Source organism: Delphinapterus leucas, chromosome X (assembly GCF_059928025.1).
Source record: "Delphinapterus leucas isolate spDelLeu-1000000601 "Yukka" chromosome X, BTC_Dleu_Yukka2, whole genome shotgun sequence".
Lineage (NCBI taxonomy): Eukaryota > Metazoa > Chordata > Mammalia > Artiodactyla > Monodontidae > Delphinapterus > Delphinapterus leucas.
In genome coordinates, this window is record NC_143150.1 from 107,669,035 (window position 1) to 107,693,163 (window position 24,129).

At 37.3% G+C, this 24,129-nt stretch overlaps 1 protein-coding gene across 1 annotated transcript in view; it reads right to left on the reverse strand.

The window, feature by feature from the left end:
• IL1RAPL1 (interleukin 1 receptor accessory protein like 1) overlaps window positions 1-24,129 on the reverse strand; it is a 651,340-nt gene that overhangs the window by 557,723 nt on the left and 69,488 nt on the right. The window contains exon 4 of the mRNA XM_089904943.1: window positions 473-659. Within this exon, the coding sequence (XP_089761069.1) occupies window positions 473-659 (187 nt within the window). The remainder of the gene's footprint in view (window positions 1-472; window positions 660-24,129) is intronic.

Here is a 24,129-nt window from a genome sequence, read left to right on the forward strand (position 1 = left end):
GTATGCTTTTATACAAAAGGGATTAGGATATGCACAAAGATACTTCCATTAAACAGAATATTTCAATAAAACTAGTGTACCATTTTATCACAGAAGCAAGTCAATCCTTTTTCTCCTTGTTTGGGGACATTTTGGACTGCTTATATGAAGAGTTTGAAATGAATGCTTAATGCATTTTAGTTCCTGAAATTATCAACACAGATTATAATAGACTTAATAGGATTATCAGCATAAACTAGATATAAACATTAACATAGTAGCTTATTACAATGTACTAAAAATACAAACATTGACTTGGATTATCAAAGCCCCTGGTTTAAAAACTTATAATGACCAGCACAACTTGCTGTAGTGTCTTAGGAAGGCAGAACTGAACTATATAACACCCATTTAAATGTTTTTATCCAACTTGCCCTAGAATAAGGTACACATTAATCTATTTATAAGTGATAAAATCATTCATAGTCCATACCTTATACCATAGGATTTCAGGTTCTCTGGATGGTAGTAAAAAATCTTCTATGTCACGGCACGAAATTTCCTTGCTTTTGCTAAGTTCAGCTTTATCAAAGTACTTCATCTTGGAATTGTAGCACAGTCCAGTGTCATTTTCACCCACTGTCAGTGAGATGGATACTTTCATACAGTAAGTGGAGTTTCTGTAATGAAGCAGAATAAATATGGTGGCCTGGTGTGAACAAAAAGCAACTGTTGTCAAGGCAGTATATTTACTTCACTCAAAAAGGGAGAGAGGAAGAGAGGGATAAAAATTCTACTGATAATTAATGTATGGTATCATGGCTTATTCCACAGGGCTCTATCTTGTCAGCCAGCTAAACAATGCTTGGTTCTGTTAAACCATTTGTATATTTTTCATATGCTAGAAAAAAATTTATATTATATAAAAGTTTGGTTTGAAAAACTGTTTAATAGACATTTTTATTTAGATTTTATCTAGGAAAATAAAATAAAGGAAGATTTAGGTCAAGAAACAAGTCAAGCCTGGTCATAATTATGCTAAAATTGGTAAATTCATACTCAGCCGTAAAAAAGAATGAAATAATGCCATTTGCAGCGACACGGATGGACCTAGAGATTGTCATACTGAGTGAAGTGAGTCAGACAGAGAAAGACAAATATATGATATCACATATGCAGAATCTAAAAAAAAATGGCACAAGTGAACTTATTTACAAAACAGAAATAGAGAAAGTCTGGTCGCAGTCAGCTGTGTCTGCGCTGGACCTGAGGTGGGATCTAATACAAAAGAAGCCATCTATGGACTATTGGAGAGGGCTGTGCCTCACCAAAAGATAAAGAAACAGAAGGCTGGAGAGTCTCCACTGCTAGTTTAATGACCCAAGAAAGCAGAATTTTGAGCTGGAAGTTTTCCTAATAGGAACCATCCTTGGGGAGACCTTTAAGATGGCGAAGGAGTAAGACGCAGAGATCACCTTCCTCCCCACAAATACATCAGAAATACATCTACATGTAGAACAACTCCTAAAGAACACCTACTGAACGCTGGAAGCAGACCTCAGACCTCCCAAAAGGCAAGAAACTCCCCACGTACCTGGGTAGGGCAAAAGAAAAAAGAGACAAAAGAATAGGGATGGGACCTGCACCAGTGGGAGGGAGCCGTGAAGAAGGAAACGTTTCCACACACTAAAATCCCCTTCGCGGGCAGACACTGTGGGTGGTGGAGGGGGGAAGCTTCGGAGCCGTGGAGGAGAGCGCAGCCACAGGGGTGCGGAGGGCAAAGCAGAGAGATTCCCGCACAGAGGATCAGTGCCGACCAGCACTCACCAGCCCGAGGGGGTTTGTCTGCTCACCCGCGGGAGCGGGCAGGGGCTGGGAGCTGAGGCTCGGGCTTCGGAGGGTCGGATCCCAGGGAGAGGACTGGGGTTGGCTGCGTGCACACAGCCTGAAGGGGTTAGTGTGCCACAGCTAGCCGGGGCAGAGTCCGGCAAAAAGTCTGGAGCTGCCGAAGACACAAGAGACTTCTTCTTCCCTCTTTGTTTCCTGGTGCGCGAGGAGAGGGGATTCAGAGCACCACTTAAAGGAGCTCCAGAGACAGGCGCGAGCCGCGGCTATCAGCGCGGACCCCAGAGACGGGCATGAGACGCTAAGGCTGCTGCTGCTGCCACCAAGAAGCCTGTGTGCGAGCACAGGTCACTCTCCACACCTCCCCTCCCGGGAGCCTGTGCAGCCCGCCACTGCCGGAGTCCCGTGATCCAGGGACAACTTCCCCGGGAGAATACACAGTGCACCTAAGGCTGCTGCAACGTCACTCATGCTGGCCTCTGCTGCCGCAGGCTCGCCCTGCATTTTGTACCTGCACCTCGTACCCCGCCCCCAGCCTGAGTGAGCCAGAGCTCCCTAATCAGCTGCTCCTTTAACCCCGTCCTGTCTGGATGGGAACACACGCCCTCAGGCGACCTACACGCAGGGGCGGGGCCAAATCCAAAGCTGAACCACAGAAACTGTGCGAACAAAGAAGAGAAAGGGAAAATCTCTCCCAGCAGCCTCAGGTGCAGCGGATTAAATCTCCACAATCAACTTGATGTACCCTGCATCTGTGGAATACCTGAATAGACAATGAATCATCCCAAATTTAGGCAGTGGACTTTGGGAGCAACTGTAGACTTGGGGTTTGCTTTCTGCATCTAATATGTTTCTGGGTTTATGTTTATCTTCGTATCATTGGTAGATTTGTTTACTGATTTGGCTGCTCTCTTTATTTTTATATATAGATATATATACTTACTTCCTTTTTCTCTTTTTGTGAGTGCGTATGTGTATGCTTCTTTGTGTGATTTTGTCTGTATAGCTTTGCTTTTACCATTTGTCCTAGGGTTCTGTCTGTCCATACTTTTTTTCTTTTTTATTACTTTTTAATTTTTTATTTTAAATATATATTTTTTAATTTTTTATTTTAATAACTTTATTTTATTTTACTCTTTTCTTTCATTCCTTTTTTTCTCCCTTTTCTTCTGAGCCATGTGCCTGACAGGGTCTTGGTGCTCCAGCCGGGTGTCAGGCCTGTGCCTCTGAGGTGGGAGAGTTGAGTTCAGGACATTGGTCCACCAGAGACGTCCTGGCTCCACATAATATCAAACAGCAAAAGCTCTCCCAGAGATCTCCATCTCAACACTAAGAACCAGCTCCACTGAACGAAGAGCAAGCGACAGTGCTGGACAGCCTATGCCAAACAACTAGCAAGACAGGAACACAACCCCACCCATTAGCACAGAGGCTGCCTAAAATCATAATAAGGTCACAGACACCACAAAAAACACCACCAGATGCAATCCTACCCACCAGAAAGACAAGATCCAGCCTCATCCTCCAGAACATAGTCACTACTCCTCTTTACCAGGAAGCCTACACAACCCACTGAACCAACCTTAGGCACTGGGGGCAGACATCAAAAAAAACCGTGAACTACGAACCTGCAGCCTGTGAAAAGGAGACCCCAAACACAGTAAGTAAAGCAAAATGAGAAGACAGAGAAACCCACAGCAGATGAAGGAGCAAGGTAAAAACCCACCAGACTAAACAAATGAAGAGGAAATAGGCAGTCTACCCGAAAAAGAATTCAGAGTAATGATAGTAAATATTACCAGACTCTCAGAAATAGAATGGAGAAAATACAAGAAATGTTTAACAAGGACCTACAAGAACTAAAGACCAAACAATGATGAACAAGACAATAAATGAAATTTAAAATTCTGTAAAAGGACTGAATAGGACAGTAACTGAGGCAAAAGAATGGATAAGTGACCTGAAAGATAAAATAGTGGAAATAACTACTGCAGAATAGAATGTAGAAATAAGAATGAAAAGAATCGAGGACAGTCTCAGAGACTTCTGGGACAAAATTAAATATACCAACATTCCAATTATAGGGGTCCCAGAAGAAGAAGAGAAAAAGAAAGGGACTGAGAAAATATTTGAAGAGATTATAGTTGAAAACTTCCCTAATATGGTAAAGGAAATAGTCAATCAAGCCCAGGAAGCACAGAGAGTCCCGTACAGGATAAATCCAAGGAGAAACATGCCAAGACACATATTAATCACACTATCAAAAATTAAATACAAAGAAAAAGTATTAAAAGCAGCAAGGGAAAAGCAACAAATAACATATAAGGGAATCACCATAAAGTTAACAGCTGATCATTCAGCAGAAACTCTGCAAGCCTGAAAAGAGTCTCAGGACATGTTTAAGTGATGAAAGGGAAAAACCTACAAACAAGATTACTCTACCCAGCAAAGATCTCATTCAGATTCAATGAAAAAATTAAAACCTTTACAGACAAGCAAAAGCTAAGAGAATTCATCACCACCAAACCAGCTTTACAACAAATGCTAAAGGAACTTCTCTAGGCAGGAAACACAAGACAAGGAAAAGACCTACAATAACAAACCCAAAACAATTAAGAAAATGGTAATAGGAACATACATATCAATAATAACTTAAATGTAAATGGATTAAATGCTCCAACCAAAAGACAGAGACTGGCTGAATGGATACAAAAACAAGACCCATATATATGCTATCTACAAGAGACCCACTTCAGACCTAGGGACACATACAGACTGGAAGTGAGGGGATCGAAAAAGATATTCCATGCAAATGGAAATTAAAAGAAAGCTGGGGTAGCAATTCTCATATCAGACAAAATAGACTTTAAAACAAAGACTATTAGAAGAGACAAAGAAGGACACTACATAATGATGGGCGGATCAATCCAAGAAGAAGATATAACAATTGTAAATATTTATGCACCCAACATAGGAGCACTTCAATACATAAGGCAAATGCTAACACCCATAAAAGGGGAAATTGACACTAACACAATCACAGTAGGGGACTTGAACAGCCCACCTTCACCAACGGACTGATCATCCCAAATGAAAATAAATAAGGAAACACAAGCTTTAAATGATACATTAAACAAGATGGACTTAACTGATATTTATAGGATATTCCATCCAAAAACAACCGAATACACTTTCTTCTCAAGTGCTCATGGAAAATTCTCCAGGATCGATCATATCTTGGGTCACAAATCAAGCCTTGGTAAATTTAAGAAAACTGATATCGTATCAAGTGTCTTTTCCGACCACAACGCTATGAGACTAGATATCAATTACAGGAAAAAACCTGTAAGAAATACAAACACATGGAGGCTAAACAACACACTACTAAATAACCAAGAGATCACTGAAGAAACCAAAAATACCTAGAAACAAATGACAATGAAAACACAACGACCCAAAACTTGTGGGATACAGCAAAAGCAGTTCTAAGAGGGAAGTTTATAGCAATACAATCCTACCTCAAGAAAGCAGTTCTAAGAGGGAAGTTTATAGCAATACAATCCTACCTCAAGAAACAAGAAACATCTCAAATAAACAACCTAATCTTACACCTAAAGCAATTAGAGAAAGAAGAACAAAAAACCCCAAAGTTAGCAGAAGGAAAGAAATCATAAAGATCAGATCAGAAATAAATGAAAAAGAAATGAAGGAAACAGTAGCAAAGATCAATAAAACTAAAAGCTGGTTCTTTGAGAAGATAAACAAAATTGATAAACCATTAGCCAGGCTCATCAACAAAAAAAGAGAGAAGACTCAAATCAATAGAAGTAGAAATGAAAAAGGAGAAGAAACAACTGACACTGTAGAAATATAAAGGATCATGAGAGATTACTACAAGAAACTAAATGCCAGATAAATGGACAACCTGGAAGAAAGGGACAAATTCTTAGAAAAGCACAACCTTCTGAGACTGAACCAGGAAGAAATAGAAAATATAAACAGACCAATCACAAGCACTGAAATTGAGACTGTGATTAAAAATCTTCCAACAAACAAAAGCCCAGGACCAGATGGCTTCACAGGCGAATTCTATCAAACATTTAGAGAAGAGCTAACACCTATCCTTCTCAAACTCTTCCAAAATATGACAGAGGGAGGATCACTCCCAAACTCATTCTACGAGGCCACCATCACCCTGATACCAAAACCAGACAAAGAAGTCACAAAGAAAGATAACTACAGGCCAATATCACTGGCGAACATAGATTCAAAAATCCTCAACAAAACACTAGCAGACAGAATCCAACAGCACATTAAAAGGATCATACACCATGATCAAGAGAGGTTTATCCCAGGAATGCAAGGATTCTTCAATATACGCAAATCAATCAATGTGACATATATACCATATTAACAAATTAAAGGATAAAAACCATGTGATCTCAATAGATGCAGAAAAAACTTTTGACAAAATTCAACACCCATTTATGATAAAAACCCTCCAGAAAGTAGGCATAGAGGGAACTTTCATCAACATAATAAAGGCCATATATGACAAACCCACAGCCAACATCGTCCTCAATGGTAAAAAACTGAAACCATTTCCTCTAAGGTGAGGGACAAGACAAGGTTGCCCACTCTCACCACTATTATTCAACATAGTTTTGGAAGTTTTAGCCACAGCAATCAGAGAAGAAAAAGAAATAAAAGGAATCCAAATCGAAAAAGAAGAAGTAAAGCTGTCACTGTTTGCAGATGACATGATACTATACATAGAGAATCCCAAAGATGCTACCAGAAAACTTCTAGAGGTAATCAATGAATTTGGTAAAGTAGCAGGATACAAAATTAATGCACAGAAATCTCTTGCATTCCTATACACTAATCATGAACAATCTGAAAGAGAAATTAAGGAAACACTCCCATTTACCATTGCAACAAAAAGAATAAAATACATAGGAATAAACCTACCTAAGGAGACAGAAGACACTGATGAAAGAAATTAAAAAATAATACAAACAGATGGAGAGATACACCATGTTCCTGGATTGAAAGAATCAATAATGTGAAAATGACTATACTACCCAAAGCAATCTACAGCTTCAATGCAATCCCTATCAAACTACCACTGGCATTTTCACAGAACTAGAACAAAAAATTTCACAATTTGTATGGAAACACAAAAGTCCCCAAATAGCCAAAGCAATCTTGAGAAAGAAAAACGGAGCTGGAGGAATCAGGCTCCCGGACTTCAGACTATACTATAAAGCTAAAGTAATCAAAATAGTATGGTACTGGCACAAAAACAGAAATATAGATCAATGGAACGGATAGAAAGCCCAGAGATAAACCCATGCACATATGGTCACCTTATTTTTGATAAAGGATGCAAGACTATACAATGGAGAAAAGAAAGCCTCTTCAATAAGTCGTTCTGGGAAAACAGACAGCTACATGTAAAAGACTGAAATTAGAACACTCCCTAACACCGTACACATAAATAAACTCAAAATAGATTAAAGACCTATATGTAAGGCCAGACACTATAAAAGTCTTACAGGAAAACACAGGCAGAACACTCTATAACATACATCACAGCAAGATACTTTTTGACCCACCTCCTAGAGAAACGGAAATAAAAACAAAATAAGCAAGTGGGACCTAATGAAAATTAAAGTCTTTTGCACATCAAAGGAAACCATGCACCAGACAAAAAGACAACTCTCAGATTGGGAGAATATATTTGCAAATGAAGCAACTGACAAAGGATTAATCTCCAAAATATACAAGCAGCTCATGCAGCTCAATATGAAGAAAACAAACAACCCAATCAAAAAATCAGCAGAAGATCTAAGTAGACATTTCTCCAAAAAGGACAGATAAATGCCTAAGAAGCACATGAAAAGCTTCTGAACATCACTAATTATTAGGGAAATGCAAATCAAAACTACTATGAGGTATCCCCTCACACCGGTCAGAATGGCCATCATCAGAAAATCTACAAACAACAAATGCTGGAGAGGGTGTGGAGAAAAGGGAACCCTCTTGCACTGTTGGTGGGAATGTAAATTGATACAGCCACTATGGAGAACAGAATGGAGGTTCCTTAAAAACTAAGAATAGAACTACTGTACGATCCAGCAATCCCACTATTGGGCATATACCCTGAGAAAACCATAATTCAAAAAGAGTCATGTACCAAAATGTTCATTGCAGCTCTATTTACAATAGCCAGGACCTGGAAGCAACCTAAGTGTCCAGCGACAGATGAATGGGTAAAGAAGATGTGGCACATATGTACACTGGAATATTACTCAGCCATAAAAAGAGACGAAACTGAGTTATTTGTAGTGAGGTGGATGGACCTAGAGTCTGACATACAGAGTGAAGTCAGAAACAGAAAAACAAATACCGTATGCTAACACATATATATGGAATCTAGAACAACAAAAAAAAAGGTTCTCAAGAACCTAGGGGCAGGACAGGAATAAAGATGCAGACGTAGAGAATGGACTTGATGACACGGGGAGGGGGAAGGGTAAGCTGGGATGAAGTGAGAGAGTGGCATGGACATATATTGAGTACCAAATGTAAGATAGATGACTAGTGGGAAGCAGCTGCATAGCACAGGGAGATCAGTTCCGTGTCTAGTGACCACCTAGAGGGGTGGGATAGGTAGTGTGGGAAGGAGACGCAAGAGGGAGGGGATATGGGGATATATGTATACGTATAGCTGATTCACTTTTTTATAAAGCAGAAACTAACACACCATTGTAAAGCAATTATACTCCAATAAAGATGTTATGAAAAAGTAAAAAACCAAAAAACAGAAATAGAGTCGTAAGTCTAGAAAACAAACTTATGGTTACCAAGGGGGAAACGGGGGTAAAGGATAAATTTGGAGATTGGGACTGGCATATACCCACTACTATATATAAAATAGATAACTAATAAGAATCTACTGTATAGTACAGGGAACTCTACTCAATACTCTGTAATGACATATATGGGAAAAGAATCTAAAAAAGAGTGGATAGGGACTTCGCTGGCGGTGCAGTGGTTAAAACTCTGTGCTTCCAATGCAGGGTGCACGGGTTTGATTCCTGGTCAGGGAACTAAGATCCTGCGCGCCACGCGCTGTGCCAAAAAGTAAAAATTAAAAAAACAAAAATAAAGAGTGGATATACGTATAACTGATGCACTTTGCTGTACAGCAGGAACTACCACAACGTTGTAAATCAACTATACTCCAATACAAATTAGTTTAAAATAAAACTGGTAAACTGAACAAAGGAGAAAAATGTAACTGACATATTAAGCATAATGGAAGAATATGAGAAGCACATTCTGCGGACCTCTGATTTACAACCAGTCAGTCAGAAGTGGAGGTAAATTTGTGGACTAGCAACTGGCATCTGAATTGTGTGTGTCGTGGGTGGGGCAGTCATGCAGAACTGAGCCCTTAACCTGTAGGATCTGATGCTAAGTCCAGGTAAACAGTGTCCGAAATGAACTGAATTGTAGGATATCCAGCAGGTTGAAGAATTGCTTGGTGTGGGAAAAAACCCACATAACTGGTATGAGAAGTGTTGAGAGTAAAGGAGAAAAACAGAGTTTTACATTACTGTTAGTTATTCAGCTTTATATTGGGTAACAAAGAAAATTTCCACAAAATTAGAATTTAGGGCTACTGATTGTAGATTTCTCTAGCTTCATATAATATGTACACTACAAGTATATCTAAAATAGTTAATAGGTGAAACCATCAACCATTAAACAGTCAATTAGTAGCCTGAAAAATATCCTGAGAGAATGTGCTTAGGGATTTTGCTAGAATGATGAGGTCTATTTCCTGCCCCCAGTCCCTCACACTCCAGAAGTGATACACAAGTAAATAGTTAAAATTCAAGGTGAGGTGCTTCCCTGGTGGCGCAGTGGTTGAGAGTCCACCTGCCGATGCAGGGGACACTGGTTCGTGCCCCGGTCCAGGAGGATCCCATATGCCGCGGAGCGGCTGGGCCCGTGAGCTATGGCCGCTGAGCCTGCGCATCCGAGCCTGTGCTCCACAACGGGAGAGGCCACAACAGTGAGAGGCCCGCGTTCCGCAAAAAAAAAAAAAAAATTCAAGGTGGTAAGTACTACAAAGGGGTATGTACCACACAGTAGTGTCAAAGAAAGAAACAAGAAGTCCTCATAAATTGTGATATCTGGGTATCTTAAAGTGTGAGTAAGAATTTAACAATTTTAAGAAAGGTTATTTCAGAGAATAGTATGCACAAAGGCTTGAAGGCATGACACAGCTTGGCATGTTTGAGTAATTGCAAATAATTTGGTGTGGCTGGGTTATAAAATAGTGATAAAGGAACAGCAGGAACTGAGACTGGAGATGCGGGCAGGAGCCAGACTGAAAGTCCTGTAAAGCCACCGTAAGGACTTTGGACTTTATGCTGGGAAATGATGACAATTGGATTTTGGAAAGATTTTTCTGACTGTAGTGAGAAAAACGGATTGGATTGGATTGCAAGGAGGACTAAGTACAGTGAGACAAATTAGAAAGCAACTGCATTCATTCAGGAAAAAAAAAAAGCAACTCCAACAAAGGCAATGCCCAGCGAGATAGGAAGGAGGGATCATGTTCAAAATATATTAAAGATATAGAATAATGTGACAGTGAAGGAGTGAAGGAAAGAGAGAGGCATACAAGATGATAAAGAATTTTTTCAGATGAGTATATGAAAGGTAGAGTCAATCTTTTAGCATGTAAGATACTGAAAAAGAAACAGCTTTGAGAGAAAGCAAAGTGTGTTAAATTTTAGCTTGAGCTTCACACTCAAGAGGGGAAAAAAATCCTCTTTGGGGCTGCCAGCAATATTGCTCATGCATTATTTATTAATTTAACTCCAGTACAGACTGGAGCATGCTCTTCTCAGGCTCATTTTAAGATAATTTTTTTCAGAAAAAAATAACTAAGTTATTAGCTATCTTAGGATGCATTCAAATGTGTCTTAAGAAAATATTCGAAGTTTTAGGAAAATAGTGATATTTGTAGAACACATTAGAATTCTTAAAGAACAGACTTTTCTAGGAAGTAAATCAGTGAATTCTAATCTTGAACCTTCCACATTAATCTTCTAAATTCAAGAATCTTAGGTTTTCTTTCTATTCAAACTTATACTGTTGTCGATTTCCCCACACCTCCTTGTATCAAATACCAGGCCTTTTTTTCTACAGGCAGTTGGGTTAAGAGTAAGATCTCTAAAGCCCAACTGCAGAGTTTCAGATTCCAGCCCAATCACTCATTACTTTTGAAATTAGGAAAAGTTACTTGACTCCTTAGGCTTCCATTTCCTCATTTGTACAAGGAGAAAATAATACTACAGACCTCATAGGTTGCTGTGGGAATCAAGCATGTTAAAACACAGTGTCAGTCTCTTAGTGAGCATTCAGTAAGTATTAGAGCTTATCAGCAGTACTGCGTCCCTTTTTCCTACTTCCTTTATATTTCTATTTTGCAGTAGGGCTAAACAGTGTTTGTTTACAAGGCAGGTTAGATAGGCAATATCACCATGAGGATGCCTTCAGTTCTGTGGTGTTTAATGACTGTAAAGCGTAAGAATGCAGGTAAGTCCTGGGATACCTGACTGCGTTGGACAAGAATGAGAAGTTTATGAAAAATACGACTCTTTACCTCAGCCACCCCCTCTTGCTCTACTATAAATGCAACTGACCCCTAATTTTCAGAAAGTGGCTCCAGATGAGCACCCTTAGATGTTATTCTCCTGTCTTTTATTCCCTAGCTTTGTGAGGTGACTGCTGATTTACTACTGTCTGGTAATGTCTGGAATTCCAGACTCCCCAGGATAGCACTACTTTCAAATTACTTTCCATGTTTTAATACTTGTTTACTGTTTCTGTTCATCAGGAGGTGATTTAAAAAGCTAAAAATAAAGCAGCATCCAATGAATGCTACAGTCCTATTTACTGAGAAGAGTTAACAGGAAGCAAGCAACCTGTGACACATTAATAAACATATGATCCCCCTGGGGGGAATTAGACACTCTCAAAGTGAAGAGTCCCATCCACCATCATTAAATTTGCAGCATGACTGCTATGGCACTGTGGCTCTCTGCAGTCGGGGAAATACAGTGGAATGGGGTAAATGGGGAAAGAATGCTCCTCCAGGATTTACAGTAAAAATCATCAGCACATATCTACTCAGCTTCTATTGTTTTAAAAGATGAGCTGCAATCTAGGCAAAAGTTAAATCATGACTGCTGGTTCCAATGTTTATAAAATGGGTAGAGAGAGACAGGATATTACAGGTATGTGGACCAAACAGTTGTTCATAATTGAGAGTCAATACTCATCTTTTCCAGTGAAGAAATGATATTAATGTGAAATTTTTTCAAAACCTAGTTTCCTCTGGCAAGGGTAACCCTGCAGGACACACCAAGTACACAAAATGTATTGTACAAACAGTTTAGAGAGAGTTACTTCTTTCAGCCTCCTGAGGTTACAGCAAAGGGACCCAAAGCCTAAAGAAGTCAATTATTTATTTTTTTTGAAGTCAATGATTTGTCTAAGTTCTACTAATTGGTGGCAGAAATGGGATTAGAACATATATCTCCTAACTTCTAATTCATTGGTCTCTTCTGTATACTACTGAAGATAAGTAGTGCTGGGCTAGCACACATAAACTATATATACATTGTTTAAAACAAAAGAAAGTTACCTACTCTTAGCCCTGATTTTATATTATTTTATATTCTAGAATAGATGCCTACTGGAGAAAGGCAGAACACGCTCTAACTTAGATTTCTTTGAAAAGTTAGGTCCTTAAGCTCCCAAACATCTAATAAAGAATAAGATGGAGCAAGAAGCAGGTATTAAAGAAATATCATGGCTTCTTCAGCTCTTTCTACTACACACTTTCTACATATATATATACATACTTGTAAAAGTAATGGCTTCTGAAAGGACTGGCTTAGGGCCCTGTCTTATAAGGAAGAAGGAAATCTAGCCTTAAGTCCAGTGCAAATACTGGGGATTAACATATTTTGGAACATAATCAAGAAGTAAATCTATGACACAAAAAATAAAGTTAGAATATTTCTGTAAGTAGTCTCTGGAAGTCAGTACAGTGTATCGAAGTTCTCCATAGGTTCCTTAGTGGTGTGTTACTTTGAAAAAGTGAAAGATTCTGAACTGGCATGCATGGGAGCTACCAGAGATTTTATAATTTATCTTTTGAAGGATGACAACATCACGCAGCTACAGATCGAGGTGTGGAAATTTGGGTAGTGCAGGCAGGGGGTAAGAAGGAAAAATATATGGGGGAAGAGAAATTTTGTATATTGCCTGATTAGTTATAGAGTAAAATAAAAGCCATGTTATGCCATACCTAAGGGTAGCACAGTTTCAATCATTCTGTAATCACACCCCCTATGCATGATAATCCATAGTATTCAGTGTTTCTCTCCACTCTAACAGAATTACCAGTAACATGATTGTTAAATATGTCCTCTAACGGCGGTGCCACTAAACACTTGACCTGTATATTATGTTAATTTCCTGGTCCCTAGGGGAAATAATAACATTTCCATAATGTTTGGAAATCTCTTCCCACTTACGAAGTGCTGAGAAAGACAGGGTTTGATCAATGTTTTTTAAGGATTAAGTTGTTTTAGGCTTCTATGTTTTACATGGTTTACTCTAACATTCACTGGTCTTTTTTCAAGTCATAATCTTTTGTACATAATTTTTTTGTGTGAAAACAAAAGCACAGAGTATTCTTGAAGTGTTACAAACGTTGGGGCACTGAAAAGCAGCACAGAGGGATGGAAGATCTGAAAGTTCAGTTACTACAGAATGGAGCAGAACTCCATTGTTTGGAAGGTGACTACTTAACCATAAATTTGACTGTACTGTTTAATCATTCGTTGTGAAAATAAAATGTTGGGAATCACAAATGTCAGGGTTAGGGCTTCCCTGGTGGCGCAGTGGTTGAGAGTCCGCCTGCCGTTGCAGGGGACACGGGTTCGTGCCCCGGTCTGGGAAGATCCCACATGCCACGGAGCAGCTGGGCCCGTGAGCCATGGCCGCTGAGCCTGCGCGTCCGGAGCCTGTGCTCCGCAACGGGAGAGGCCACAACGGTGAGAGGCCCGCATATCGCAAAAAAAAAAAAAAAAAAAGTCAGGGTTAGATTGTGGAGGGAACCTCTTACAGTTTGTTAAGCCTTAAACATACTTTGATAGTTTATTTCTAATCTTTTTTTTTTTTTTTAAACATCTTTATTGGGGTATAATTGCTTTACAATTGTGTGTTAGTTTCTGCTTTATAACAAAGTGAATCAGTTATACATATACATATGTTCCCATATGTCTTCCCTCTTGCGTCTCCCTCCCTCCCACTCTCCCTATCCCACCCCTTATTTCTAATCTTAAAGCCTTCCAATTTTTCTATCTGTAATTTTTTTCTATCAGTCCTTATGGTGATGCCTGAAGCTATGTGTGTGGCCCCTCTATCTTATCTTTCTTACACACACTATGCTTCCAGCTACTGACACTCAATGTGAAATTTGTTTGGATTAGGTTTTCTTTTCAGAAGAGCTCTGGAGGACCTATTGATTTAACTGCGTTGAAATCAGTGCTTCTGAAAAGATTAGAGTAAGAACACTGAGCAATTGATAAGACCTAAAAATGCCGATTTATTGTCTTCTTGTTTGAAATTGTTTCTTAATAATTTAACCTGTAAGTTGAACTTCATCCTCAATCTTCTGCTAACTATAAATTCAAAATAATTATCTCCCACTTTTTGACAGAAAGTGAATAATATAATTTTATCATTTTAATTTTTCTAGCCTAGTATTCCTGGAATATTAGACTTGAGGAGGCCTCAGTGTATGAAATTCGAGTCTAGTATTTCTCCACCTGAGTTATTCTTGGGCACGAGAACTTTCAAACTTCACCACTATAGACCCCAAGGTCTCCTTCTACACCTCTTCTGGAGGGAAAGAAAAAGAGAGAGAGAGATTAAACAAACAAACAAACAAACAAACATGGCACTGAAGGAAACTGAGGCTCAGGAAGTGGTCTCAAGGTCATATAAATGACAAATATCTTCAGAGAAGCTATGGCTGACCTCCTCTATCACCATCCATCTTATCTCTGTTTATTTTCTTCATAACAATCTCAATTTGTAATTACCTGTTTTCCCTTATTTTGCTGCCTCCGCTGTTAATATGTATTCTTCTCATAAGAGGTAAAATGAGAGAGTTAGCTGTATGCTGTTTGAATTCTTAAAAGCATATATTTTTAACAAGGTAAAATTCACGCAACATAAAATTAACTGTTTGAAAGTGCACAGTGAAGTGTCATTTAGTACATCCATAATGTTGTGCAGCCATCACCTCTATCTTATTCTAAGACATTTTCATCATTCCAAAAGGAAATCCATACCCATTAGCAATTACTACCCATTTCTCCATTCCCATAGCCCCTGACAACCACCAATCTGCTTTCTGTCTTTATGGATTTGCTTACTTGGAATATTTCATATAAAAGAAATCGTACAATATGTGGACTTTTGTGTCTGGTTTCTTTCACTTAGCATAATATGTTCAAGGTTCATTCCTGCTACAGTACGTATCTGTACTTCATTCCTTTTTTTGGCTTAATAAATAGCCTATTGTATGGATATATCATATTTAGTTTCTTGGTATATAAGCTGATGAACATTTGGGTTTGTTTCCACATTTTGGCTATTAAGAATAATGCTGCTATGAACATTCACCTACAAGTATTTGTTTGAGTGTCTTCCTTCAGTACTTTTGGGTGCATACTTAGAAGTGGAAATGTTGAGTCATATGGTTATTCTATGCTTAACTTTTAAATGATTCAGGCACTTTTCAAAAAAAATCTCTTATACTCTTTCTCCCTTTCTGAACACTCCAGTTTCTTCTGACACATGGAGAATAATCCATTATAAGAATTTATTCAGTGATGGCCAATGGAGCATAAGGACTTAAGAAGCCTAATGATTTCCCTAAGTGTCTTGTACAGTGCCAGGCATATAACAGGCACTCTCAATAAACATTTGTTAAATGAATGCATGAATGAATGAACTATTAGTTAATGGCTACGAAGTTCTGATTTACATTTATTTTTTTGCTTAATCCCTCTAAACAACCCTCACCTACATCCTACTGCACTACTTTTCCCTCCTCTCCCTGTATGCTTCTTCGACATAGCACACACTTCTTGACAGTGGATGTGGTAAGCAAATGTCTCTTCCAGGCCAGGCAAAAACTATAACACAGCTATAAAGACTTCCTGGCAATGAATAGCTACTTGCAACCACCTGATTATCTCTTCCCACCCTGCATACAACAGACCTTCTTTTCAGCGTAGTTGACCTTCTTGATTTGAAAGATATCCCACTACTGGGCATATACCCTGAGAAAACCATAATTCTAAAAGAGTCATGTACCACAATGTTCACTGAAGCTCTATTTACAATAGCCAGGACATGGAAGCAACCTAAATGTCCATCAACAGAGGAATGGATAAAGAAGATGTGGTACATATATACAATGGAATACTACTCAGCCATAAAAAGGAAAAAATTGGGTCATTTGTAGAGACGTGGATGGAGCTAGAGACTGTCATATGGAGTGAAGTAAGTCAGAAAGAGAAAAATAGATATCGTATATTAACACACATATGTGGAATCTGAAAAAATTGGTATAGACGATCTTATTTACAAAGCAGAAATAGAGACACAGACGTAGAGAACAAACATATGGATACCAAGGGGGAAAGAGGGGGTGGGATGAATTGGGAGATGGGGATTGACATATACACACTATTGATACTACGTATAAAATAGATAACTAATGAGAACCTACTTTATAGCACAGGGAACTGTACTCAATGTTCTGTGGTGACCTAACTAGGAAGGAAATCCAAGGAAGATTTACATATACATATATCTCCTCTTTGCTGTACAGTAGAAACTAACACAACATTGTAAAGCAACTATACTCCAAAAAAATTAAAAACAAAAAACCCAATACTGTATTGTATACTTGAAAGTTGCTAAGAGAGTAGATCCTAGATGTTCTCACAAGAGAAAAAGAAGAAAAGAAGTTAAATATGTGAAGTGATGGATGTGTTAACTAATCATATTGTGGTAATTATTTCACAGTCTGTCTGTATATCAAACTCTCATGTTGTACACCTTAAACTAACACAATGCTATGTGTCAACTGTATCTCAATAAACCTGGAAGAAAATAAAAAAGATAAATTTTTTTAAAAAGAAACATAAAGATAAGGGAACAGAAGAATAAATGTGTGGGCCACATTTGTGTCAGTTGCAAATCACTTTTTTCTCTCTAAGCATCACACAGGCAGTTTTTTCTAACGTGATTATAATAGTTCTTGTACTATTAAATCTTGCTCCTAGAATGTTGTGGAAAAGTGGTGAACCAGGATCCAGACACATGGTTAATCCTGCACCCCACCTCTCATTTTACAATGAAAATTCCAGGGAAACTTCCAATAGAGTAAAAGAAAGTCTACACTGATCTTTAAAGAAGACAGAGAACTACCAGAGTTTGCTGAAATTTCCCCATGTACAAATAGATTTTTCAGAGTTATATCAATTTTCTGAAATTTAAAAACATATCAATACTTTTTCCGCTACTGTGTGTAAACCAAATCTTGACAACGTCAGCAAATAGCTGCTATAAATCAGTGATTTTTTTTCTACGAATACTTCTCTAAATATTTTTGGAATACAACAATGGCATACGTTTTATTCATTTTTACTTTGCAGGTCAGTATTTCCTGATTATAGCTTTGCTGTCCTTGACTTCAAAATAAAAATATAAGTGATAAGTAAAATTAACTGTGAAGATGGTAAATAAACTTAGTGATAATGGGCATTTATATTGTATACTTAACTACATATAGGAGACAAAAACTGAATCTATTCCATAAAATTGACCAAGGTGCATATTTCCAGACTCTGGAGACTGGTGTAATTTTGAAGACACAGTGTTTACTGAAATTCGCAGTCAGAGTTCTCATGTTGAGTGACTGCTTTGAACTTAGCATATTTAGAAAGTGGCCCAACTTCTACAGACACAAAGAAGATAGAACAGTGTATCTTTATCCGGGAAAACTATTCCTCACTCAAGAAAGGTTTGGGGGAAATGGAAACGGAAGCTAGATAGTCTCCTTGAAGAAGAGATTGCAGCCACCTTCCTGAATTTATATGTTCATAGCACCGAGTGCTCCAATTTGAAGATAACATGTGAGATCTTGCCTGCTTTTCCATGGCTTTCTAATGTCATATTTTTCAAGTCTTTCCCCTCCTTTTCTGTTGTTATGGTTTGAGGCAGTTTCATTCTATGTAAATTCAGCATACTGCCTCTTAAACTTCTCATAGCAAAGGCAAGTCATTTCACAGAAACAAAACAAAACCATTAAGCCCAGCAGGGGACACTCAACATAATACAGGAATTAATATATTAACTATCATTTATTAGAAGAGTGAATTAAATATCATTTATTGAGCATTTAAAATGCATTCATTCAGTCAATACATATTTATTGAGCAAAGACTATGTGCTTGGCCCAGCTGGGGATAAAGGAGTGAATATACAAAATATTTGGTTTTATGACACTTATATTCTACTGAGAGGATATGGTGGGGGAAAGAACACTGCACAAAAAGCTTTATACAATACTACTTCACACCCATATGATAACTATTAAAAAAAAAAAGGAAAACACGTTTTGGCGAATATATGAAGTTGGAACCCTTGTGCATTACTGGTGGGAATGTAAAATAGTGCAGCTGCTATGGAAAAACAGTTTGGAGGTTCTTCAAAAAGTTAAACAAAGAATTACCATATGATCCAGCAATGCCACTCCTAGTTATATACCTAAAAGAACTGAAAGCAGAGATGTATACAGATACTTGTACAACAATGTTCATAACAGCATTACTCACAATAGCCAAAAGGTGCAAACAACTCAAATGTCCACCAAAAGATGAAGGAATAAACAAAACATGGTATATACATACAATATGATTTGGACTTTAAAAGAATGAAATTCTGATACTTGTTACAACATGGAAGAAGCCTGAAAACATTATGCTAAGTGAAATAAGTCAAGACACAAAAGGACAAATATTGTATGACTCCATTTATATAATATACCTAGAATAGGAAAATTCCTAGAGATAAAATTAGAATAGCAGTTACCCTGTGCTGCGGTGGGGAGGAAGGAATGGGCAATTACTGCTTAATGGGTACAGAGTTTCTGTCTGGGATGATGAAAAATATCTAGAAATGGATAGTGGTGATGATTGAGCAACACTGTGAATGTAATTAATGCCGCTAAATTGTACAATTAAAAATAGTTAAAATGGTAGATTTTATGTTATGTATATTTTACCACAATAAAAAATTAAATTTTACATTTTATATGGGAGAATATTATGATATGTGAATTATATCTCAATAAAGCTATCATTTTTAAAAATCTTTATATGTATTATCTCATTTAATCTCCCTCTATATAATCTCATTTAACCCGCACTTTAAATACCAACTCTCTGTTGTGTCCTGTATTTCTATCTCCAGCTCTCACCTCTATCTGAACTCTAGATTTACATATCCAGTTGCCGATTTATCATACTCAATTGAAATCTAAAAAATTTCTTTAGATCTAACATGACCCACAAATAAATCTTTACTTCTAGCCTCAAATCTACTCTCACCCTAGTCTCCCCTGTCTCACTGATAAACACACCATTCACCTAGTTGCTCAAGCAAAATAGCTAGAAGCCCTTTGAAACATTAGTCTTATCCCAATGGCACTACAGTGATGCCAGTGAGGGGGTGCTCAAAAATTAAAGTAAATATTATCTCAATGCAATTTTGAATAAAATCAAATGAATACAAAATATCCATGAAAATAAAGGCTTATAATTCTTTAGTATACCACTCTATTTTATATCTATCCTATCAATTATCACTAATTGATATTTTCCTGATTTTATTTCTTTATATAGGTATATATTTTCCCTTCCATACAGTGTTAAGTACCATGGGAAAGGAAGTCTTATCTGCTTGTTTACCACTTTATCCCATAAATATGTCCTCCATTTCCCAGGCTCTCCTGCCAACTGACTTCCAGGTTGGATTTTTCTGAAAGGATCTGTTGTTTCAGCTTCTGAGTTTGCTAACACCACTTCCTTCCTTTCTTCTTCCCTTCAGACATAGGGGTGGTTGCTAACCCCTGGACTGCCTATGTCCCACCATTTCAGTTCTTCTAACATATTTATAACCCATTTACCACATTAAATTCTCCCTACTGAACTGCTTATAAAGAATTTGCTTTAGCTGACTAGATCCTGGCCTATACAGTGGTTTAGGAAACAAATATCCGAGTGCTTAATCTACATTATACATAAATTCCTACAAGTCTCCCAGGAGGTTAAAAAAAAAAGAGGTAAACAAATTATATTTCTACATTTGCAAATATTACATATAACACTCTTTAAACATGGTACATTTAATAAATTAAGCTGCTTTTGCATGTTCCTATCTATGATGAAAGTCTTTTATTTCCATATCAAAAACAAAAATGGGGGGGAGAACAGAATTAAACTGTGAGTTAATTTAATTTAAAGGCAGAATTAGATGTTTTTGGGAAGAGACTTTTTTATTCTATATAATTTATGCACATTTCACAGTTGGTTTCTTTTCAATACTTTTTAGGCAATTTTAGTATCAATTCCAGTCAACTGCAATTTTTAGATTTTTCTGACTAGAAAGAAGAGCCATCAATCTGAATCACCTACAATTCACTTAAAGAACAAATGGTTTAAATAGGCCATTTTCAGAGAAAAGAAAATGGGCTAATGATTTGTATATCTTCATAAATATAAACATGGTAGAACGTGACAATTATACTACGGATTCTTGTCAACAAAGAATACAGGAATAAAATACTTTACACTCGGGTGGGCAGAATGTAATGCCATGGAGTGATATTAGAGATATAATTAAAAGTTAAAAGCAAAATATGAATGGGTCGCATCTTTATCAAAATGTGATAAAGAATACAAAAAGAAGAGGACATTTGCAAGGGCAGAAGAATGTACTAACAAGCTGTGTGATCATGGACAAATAACTTATCTTCCCTGAACTTCAGTTACCTGATCATAAAATTATAAGGATACTTAACCTCATAGAGTTGTTGTGAGAAGTAAATAACATCCTGATATAAAAACACTTCCTAATGGACAAACTGTTACATAGTATGTTTTATTGATGTTACCATTTTCTGCTATGATGGTTTAACGGCTTAGATTGTCAACCTCACTGCATCTCTTGAATCTTCACACTTATGCCTGATGTTCTTCCACATCCTCTTCATTCTTCATAATATTTTCACTACTGGTTAAATATGGAATTTATATCAAGGTCACCACTTTTTAAAAGCTTAAGCTCCTTTCCAGCAGCAACTCATAAAAGAGATAAATCCTATAGCTCTTTATATTTAATCTCCTTATCCTACTGCAAATATAGCCCTCCTCCAATTCTGTTCTCCAGATCCAACTTTTCATTTTTATAGAAAGGCTCAATATGAATAGAACACTCTTTCTGGGAGTGAAGTCTCATACATTTTGATATTAAGTTACACTTGCCTCATATTATCGCCAGAAAGAGCTGCCATTGATGTGAAGGCCTCCCTAGATGCAGCAGTAGGGAGATAAATGAATGAATGAATGAATGAATAAATAAATAAATGAATAAATAAATCACCACATCACCATGAATGAGGGCTTGTTATTAGGTCTGCTCTCTTAGTTTTAGAGGAATGAATCACCAAGGGGATTCTAGAACTGGATAGTTAAATATTTGCAGATGTCAACGTAGAACAGACATTTTGAAATTCAGTATTTTCATTAGTATGGGTCATATGTAAAACACTTATCCCTAGTCAGAGGGGAGGTGGAATAATTACACAGGATACTTTGTAACAGTCAGCTGTCAAAATACTTTTCTGCCAATACTATAAGATTATCTCTCATGTTCTTCTCACATGAAACAACTGTTACAAAGTACTGAAAATGGCTCTACTGTATACATGATTTCCAGCCACAAAATCTGCTTTTTCCTTAAAAGTCCGTTATGATAATAGCAAGCAAGAAAACAAAAGGGAGAGAGAACTCTTATGGAATAGAGGAATTCAACCATGTTATATTCAGTCTTATCAGGATGCAGGGTTTTCCCAAATTATTCTTCATACATACATGAAGAATATCATAATGATTAACTAGACATCTTTTCCTTGAGTGCTTTCTCAAAGCTACAATTTATGTAACAGCACTGTAATCATTCCCACTCTCAAAACCCTTCTGTTCACTAGCCTATTGAATACAACAGTAACTGACCACCTTGGTGACTAATTTGCAAAAGCTATTACATTGCTTCTGGCTTCTAGTTTTCTTTATTAATATGGATTTATTTGGTATCCAAATTGTACAAAGCATCGCTACATAATTTGACTTTGCATTTACTGATGTTTTTATTTACCATTTATTAAGTCTATAATGTATAAAGCACATAACATGAATAAGTTATTAATCTGAATTGTGGCTTTGGGTATGTTAGTTTCTCATTTGTCGAATAAAAGTCTACATGAGGGCTTACATCCTTTCCCAAAATTCCAAAATAATATTATTGATAATATCATTATGCATGTTATATTTCCCTGATCTATGGGTGCATTATTGACAGATTTTACACAGAGATATTCTATGTTCATGTGTGTGTCCTCTATATCTACCTATGATTTACCTCTTTCCCTTCACTAATAAAAAATGTTTCAGTGGTAGTGTGAACTATTCTCCTCACTTTCTCAACACAGGCCCATCCCTTTCTCTACTATGATCTGAGTTTCTTCACTAGTATTTCTCAGAAAATGTTGCTACTAGAGTTATCAATAACCTGGCTTTCCTCCGTTATCTGGGTTGAGCACAATATGAAAATTTAATTTTATTTATGTCCATTCATCTTGAGTTTTTATCAGAGCATATTTTCCTTTTGTGCCTCGATTTATTTTCTCATTTCCCCTTAAATACCGGGATTTCCTTAGGTTTTTGTCCATTTTATTTGTTTCCTCTTGAGCACTTTTATGTTACCTATTCAGAATGAAAAATTGCTGCACCCCACTGATGGATCCAGTTGTGTGCTAATGGTGTACAAAATAACAGGGTAAATGTTGCATTTTACAAAAAATTGAAAAGTATGTAAATTGTTAATGAGTACAAGCCAGTGGTGAAAAATCCCCACCTATGAGCCCCAGCCACCCTGAAGCCAATCCTGGGGGGCAAATCCTATCACTAGGTTCTTTGTTATCCACAGGAATTGGACCAATTAACACCCTCAACAACAGCGTCTGAGAGGGCCTGTTTCCTCATACCATTAGCTAACATGGTAAGCTATGAAGTGTTTTCATCTCTGGCAATCTAATAGGTAAAGACACGGTCTTTTATTTTTGTCTTAACTTGCAATTCTATTAATTGTGAGGTTCAAGATTTTTTCATATACTTAAATAGCTTTTGTATTCCTTATTTTGTGACCTGTCATCTTGACTTTTTACTTCTCCTGGGTTAATGATCTTATTTTTATTAATTTGCAAGAGACTTCTGAGGTCAAACTCTAAGATGAGAAATACTGAGAAATGATTTGAGACCAGGTATATTAGAGCACTGGTTACTGGGAAATCAAAAGAAAAGGGTATAGAAAAAGCACAGGACCAGAGGTGTTCATCCCTTAGGAAGAGTGAGGTACCTTCAAGAGGAAACATGAACTTCTAAGACTTAGTGGTGAAGGGAAAAAAGGAACTGACTGAAGGTAAAGGGCTCTAATGAACGAAGACTGTGACAAAGAATCAGAAGAAATTAGACTTGTGAAAAAATGTAAAATTTGTTTAAAATACTACCGCAACCACCAACATTAACAATAATAAAATCTATGTATCGTAATGGCAGCAAAAGAAGGTGACCTTAAAATATGAAATCAAGTAAGCCATGCAATCTCCCTACCCTACCCACTTCAAAGTGTCTTCTATTGCTGGTTCGGGGGAAAAAAGGCCAAAAAATGAGAATCGATTCAGCAGCTGAAACGACTGCAGAACACATCTGCACACGTCCAACTCCACACTTGCACAAAGCAGAGGAAAAATTTAACTTGACACTCCAACGGAATTTTATACTT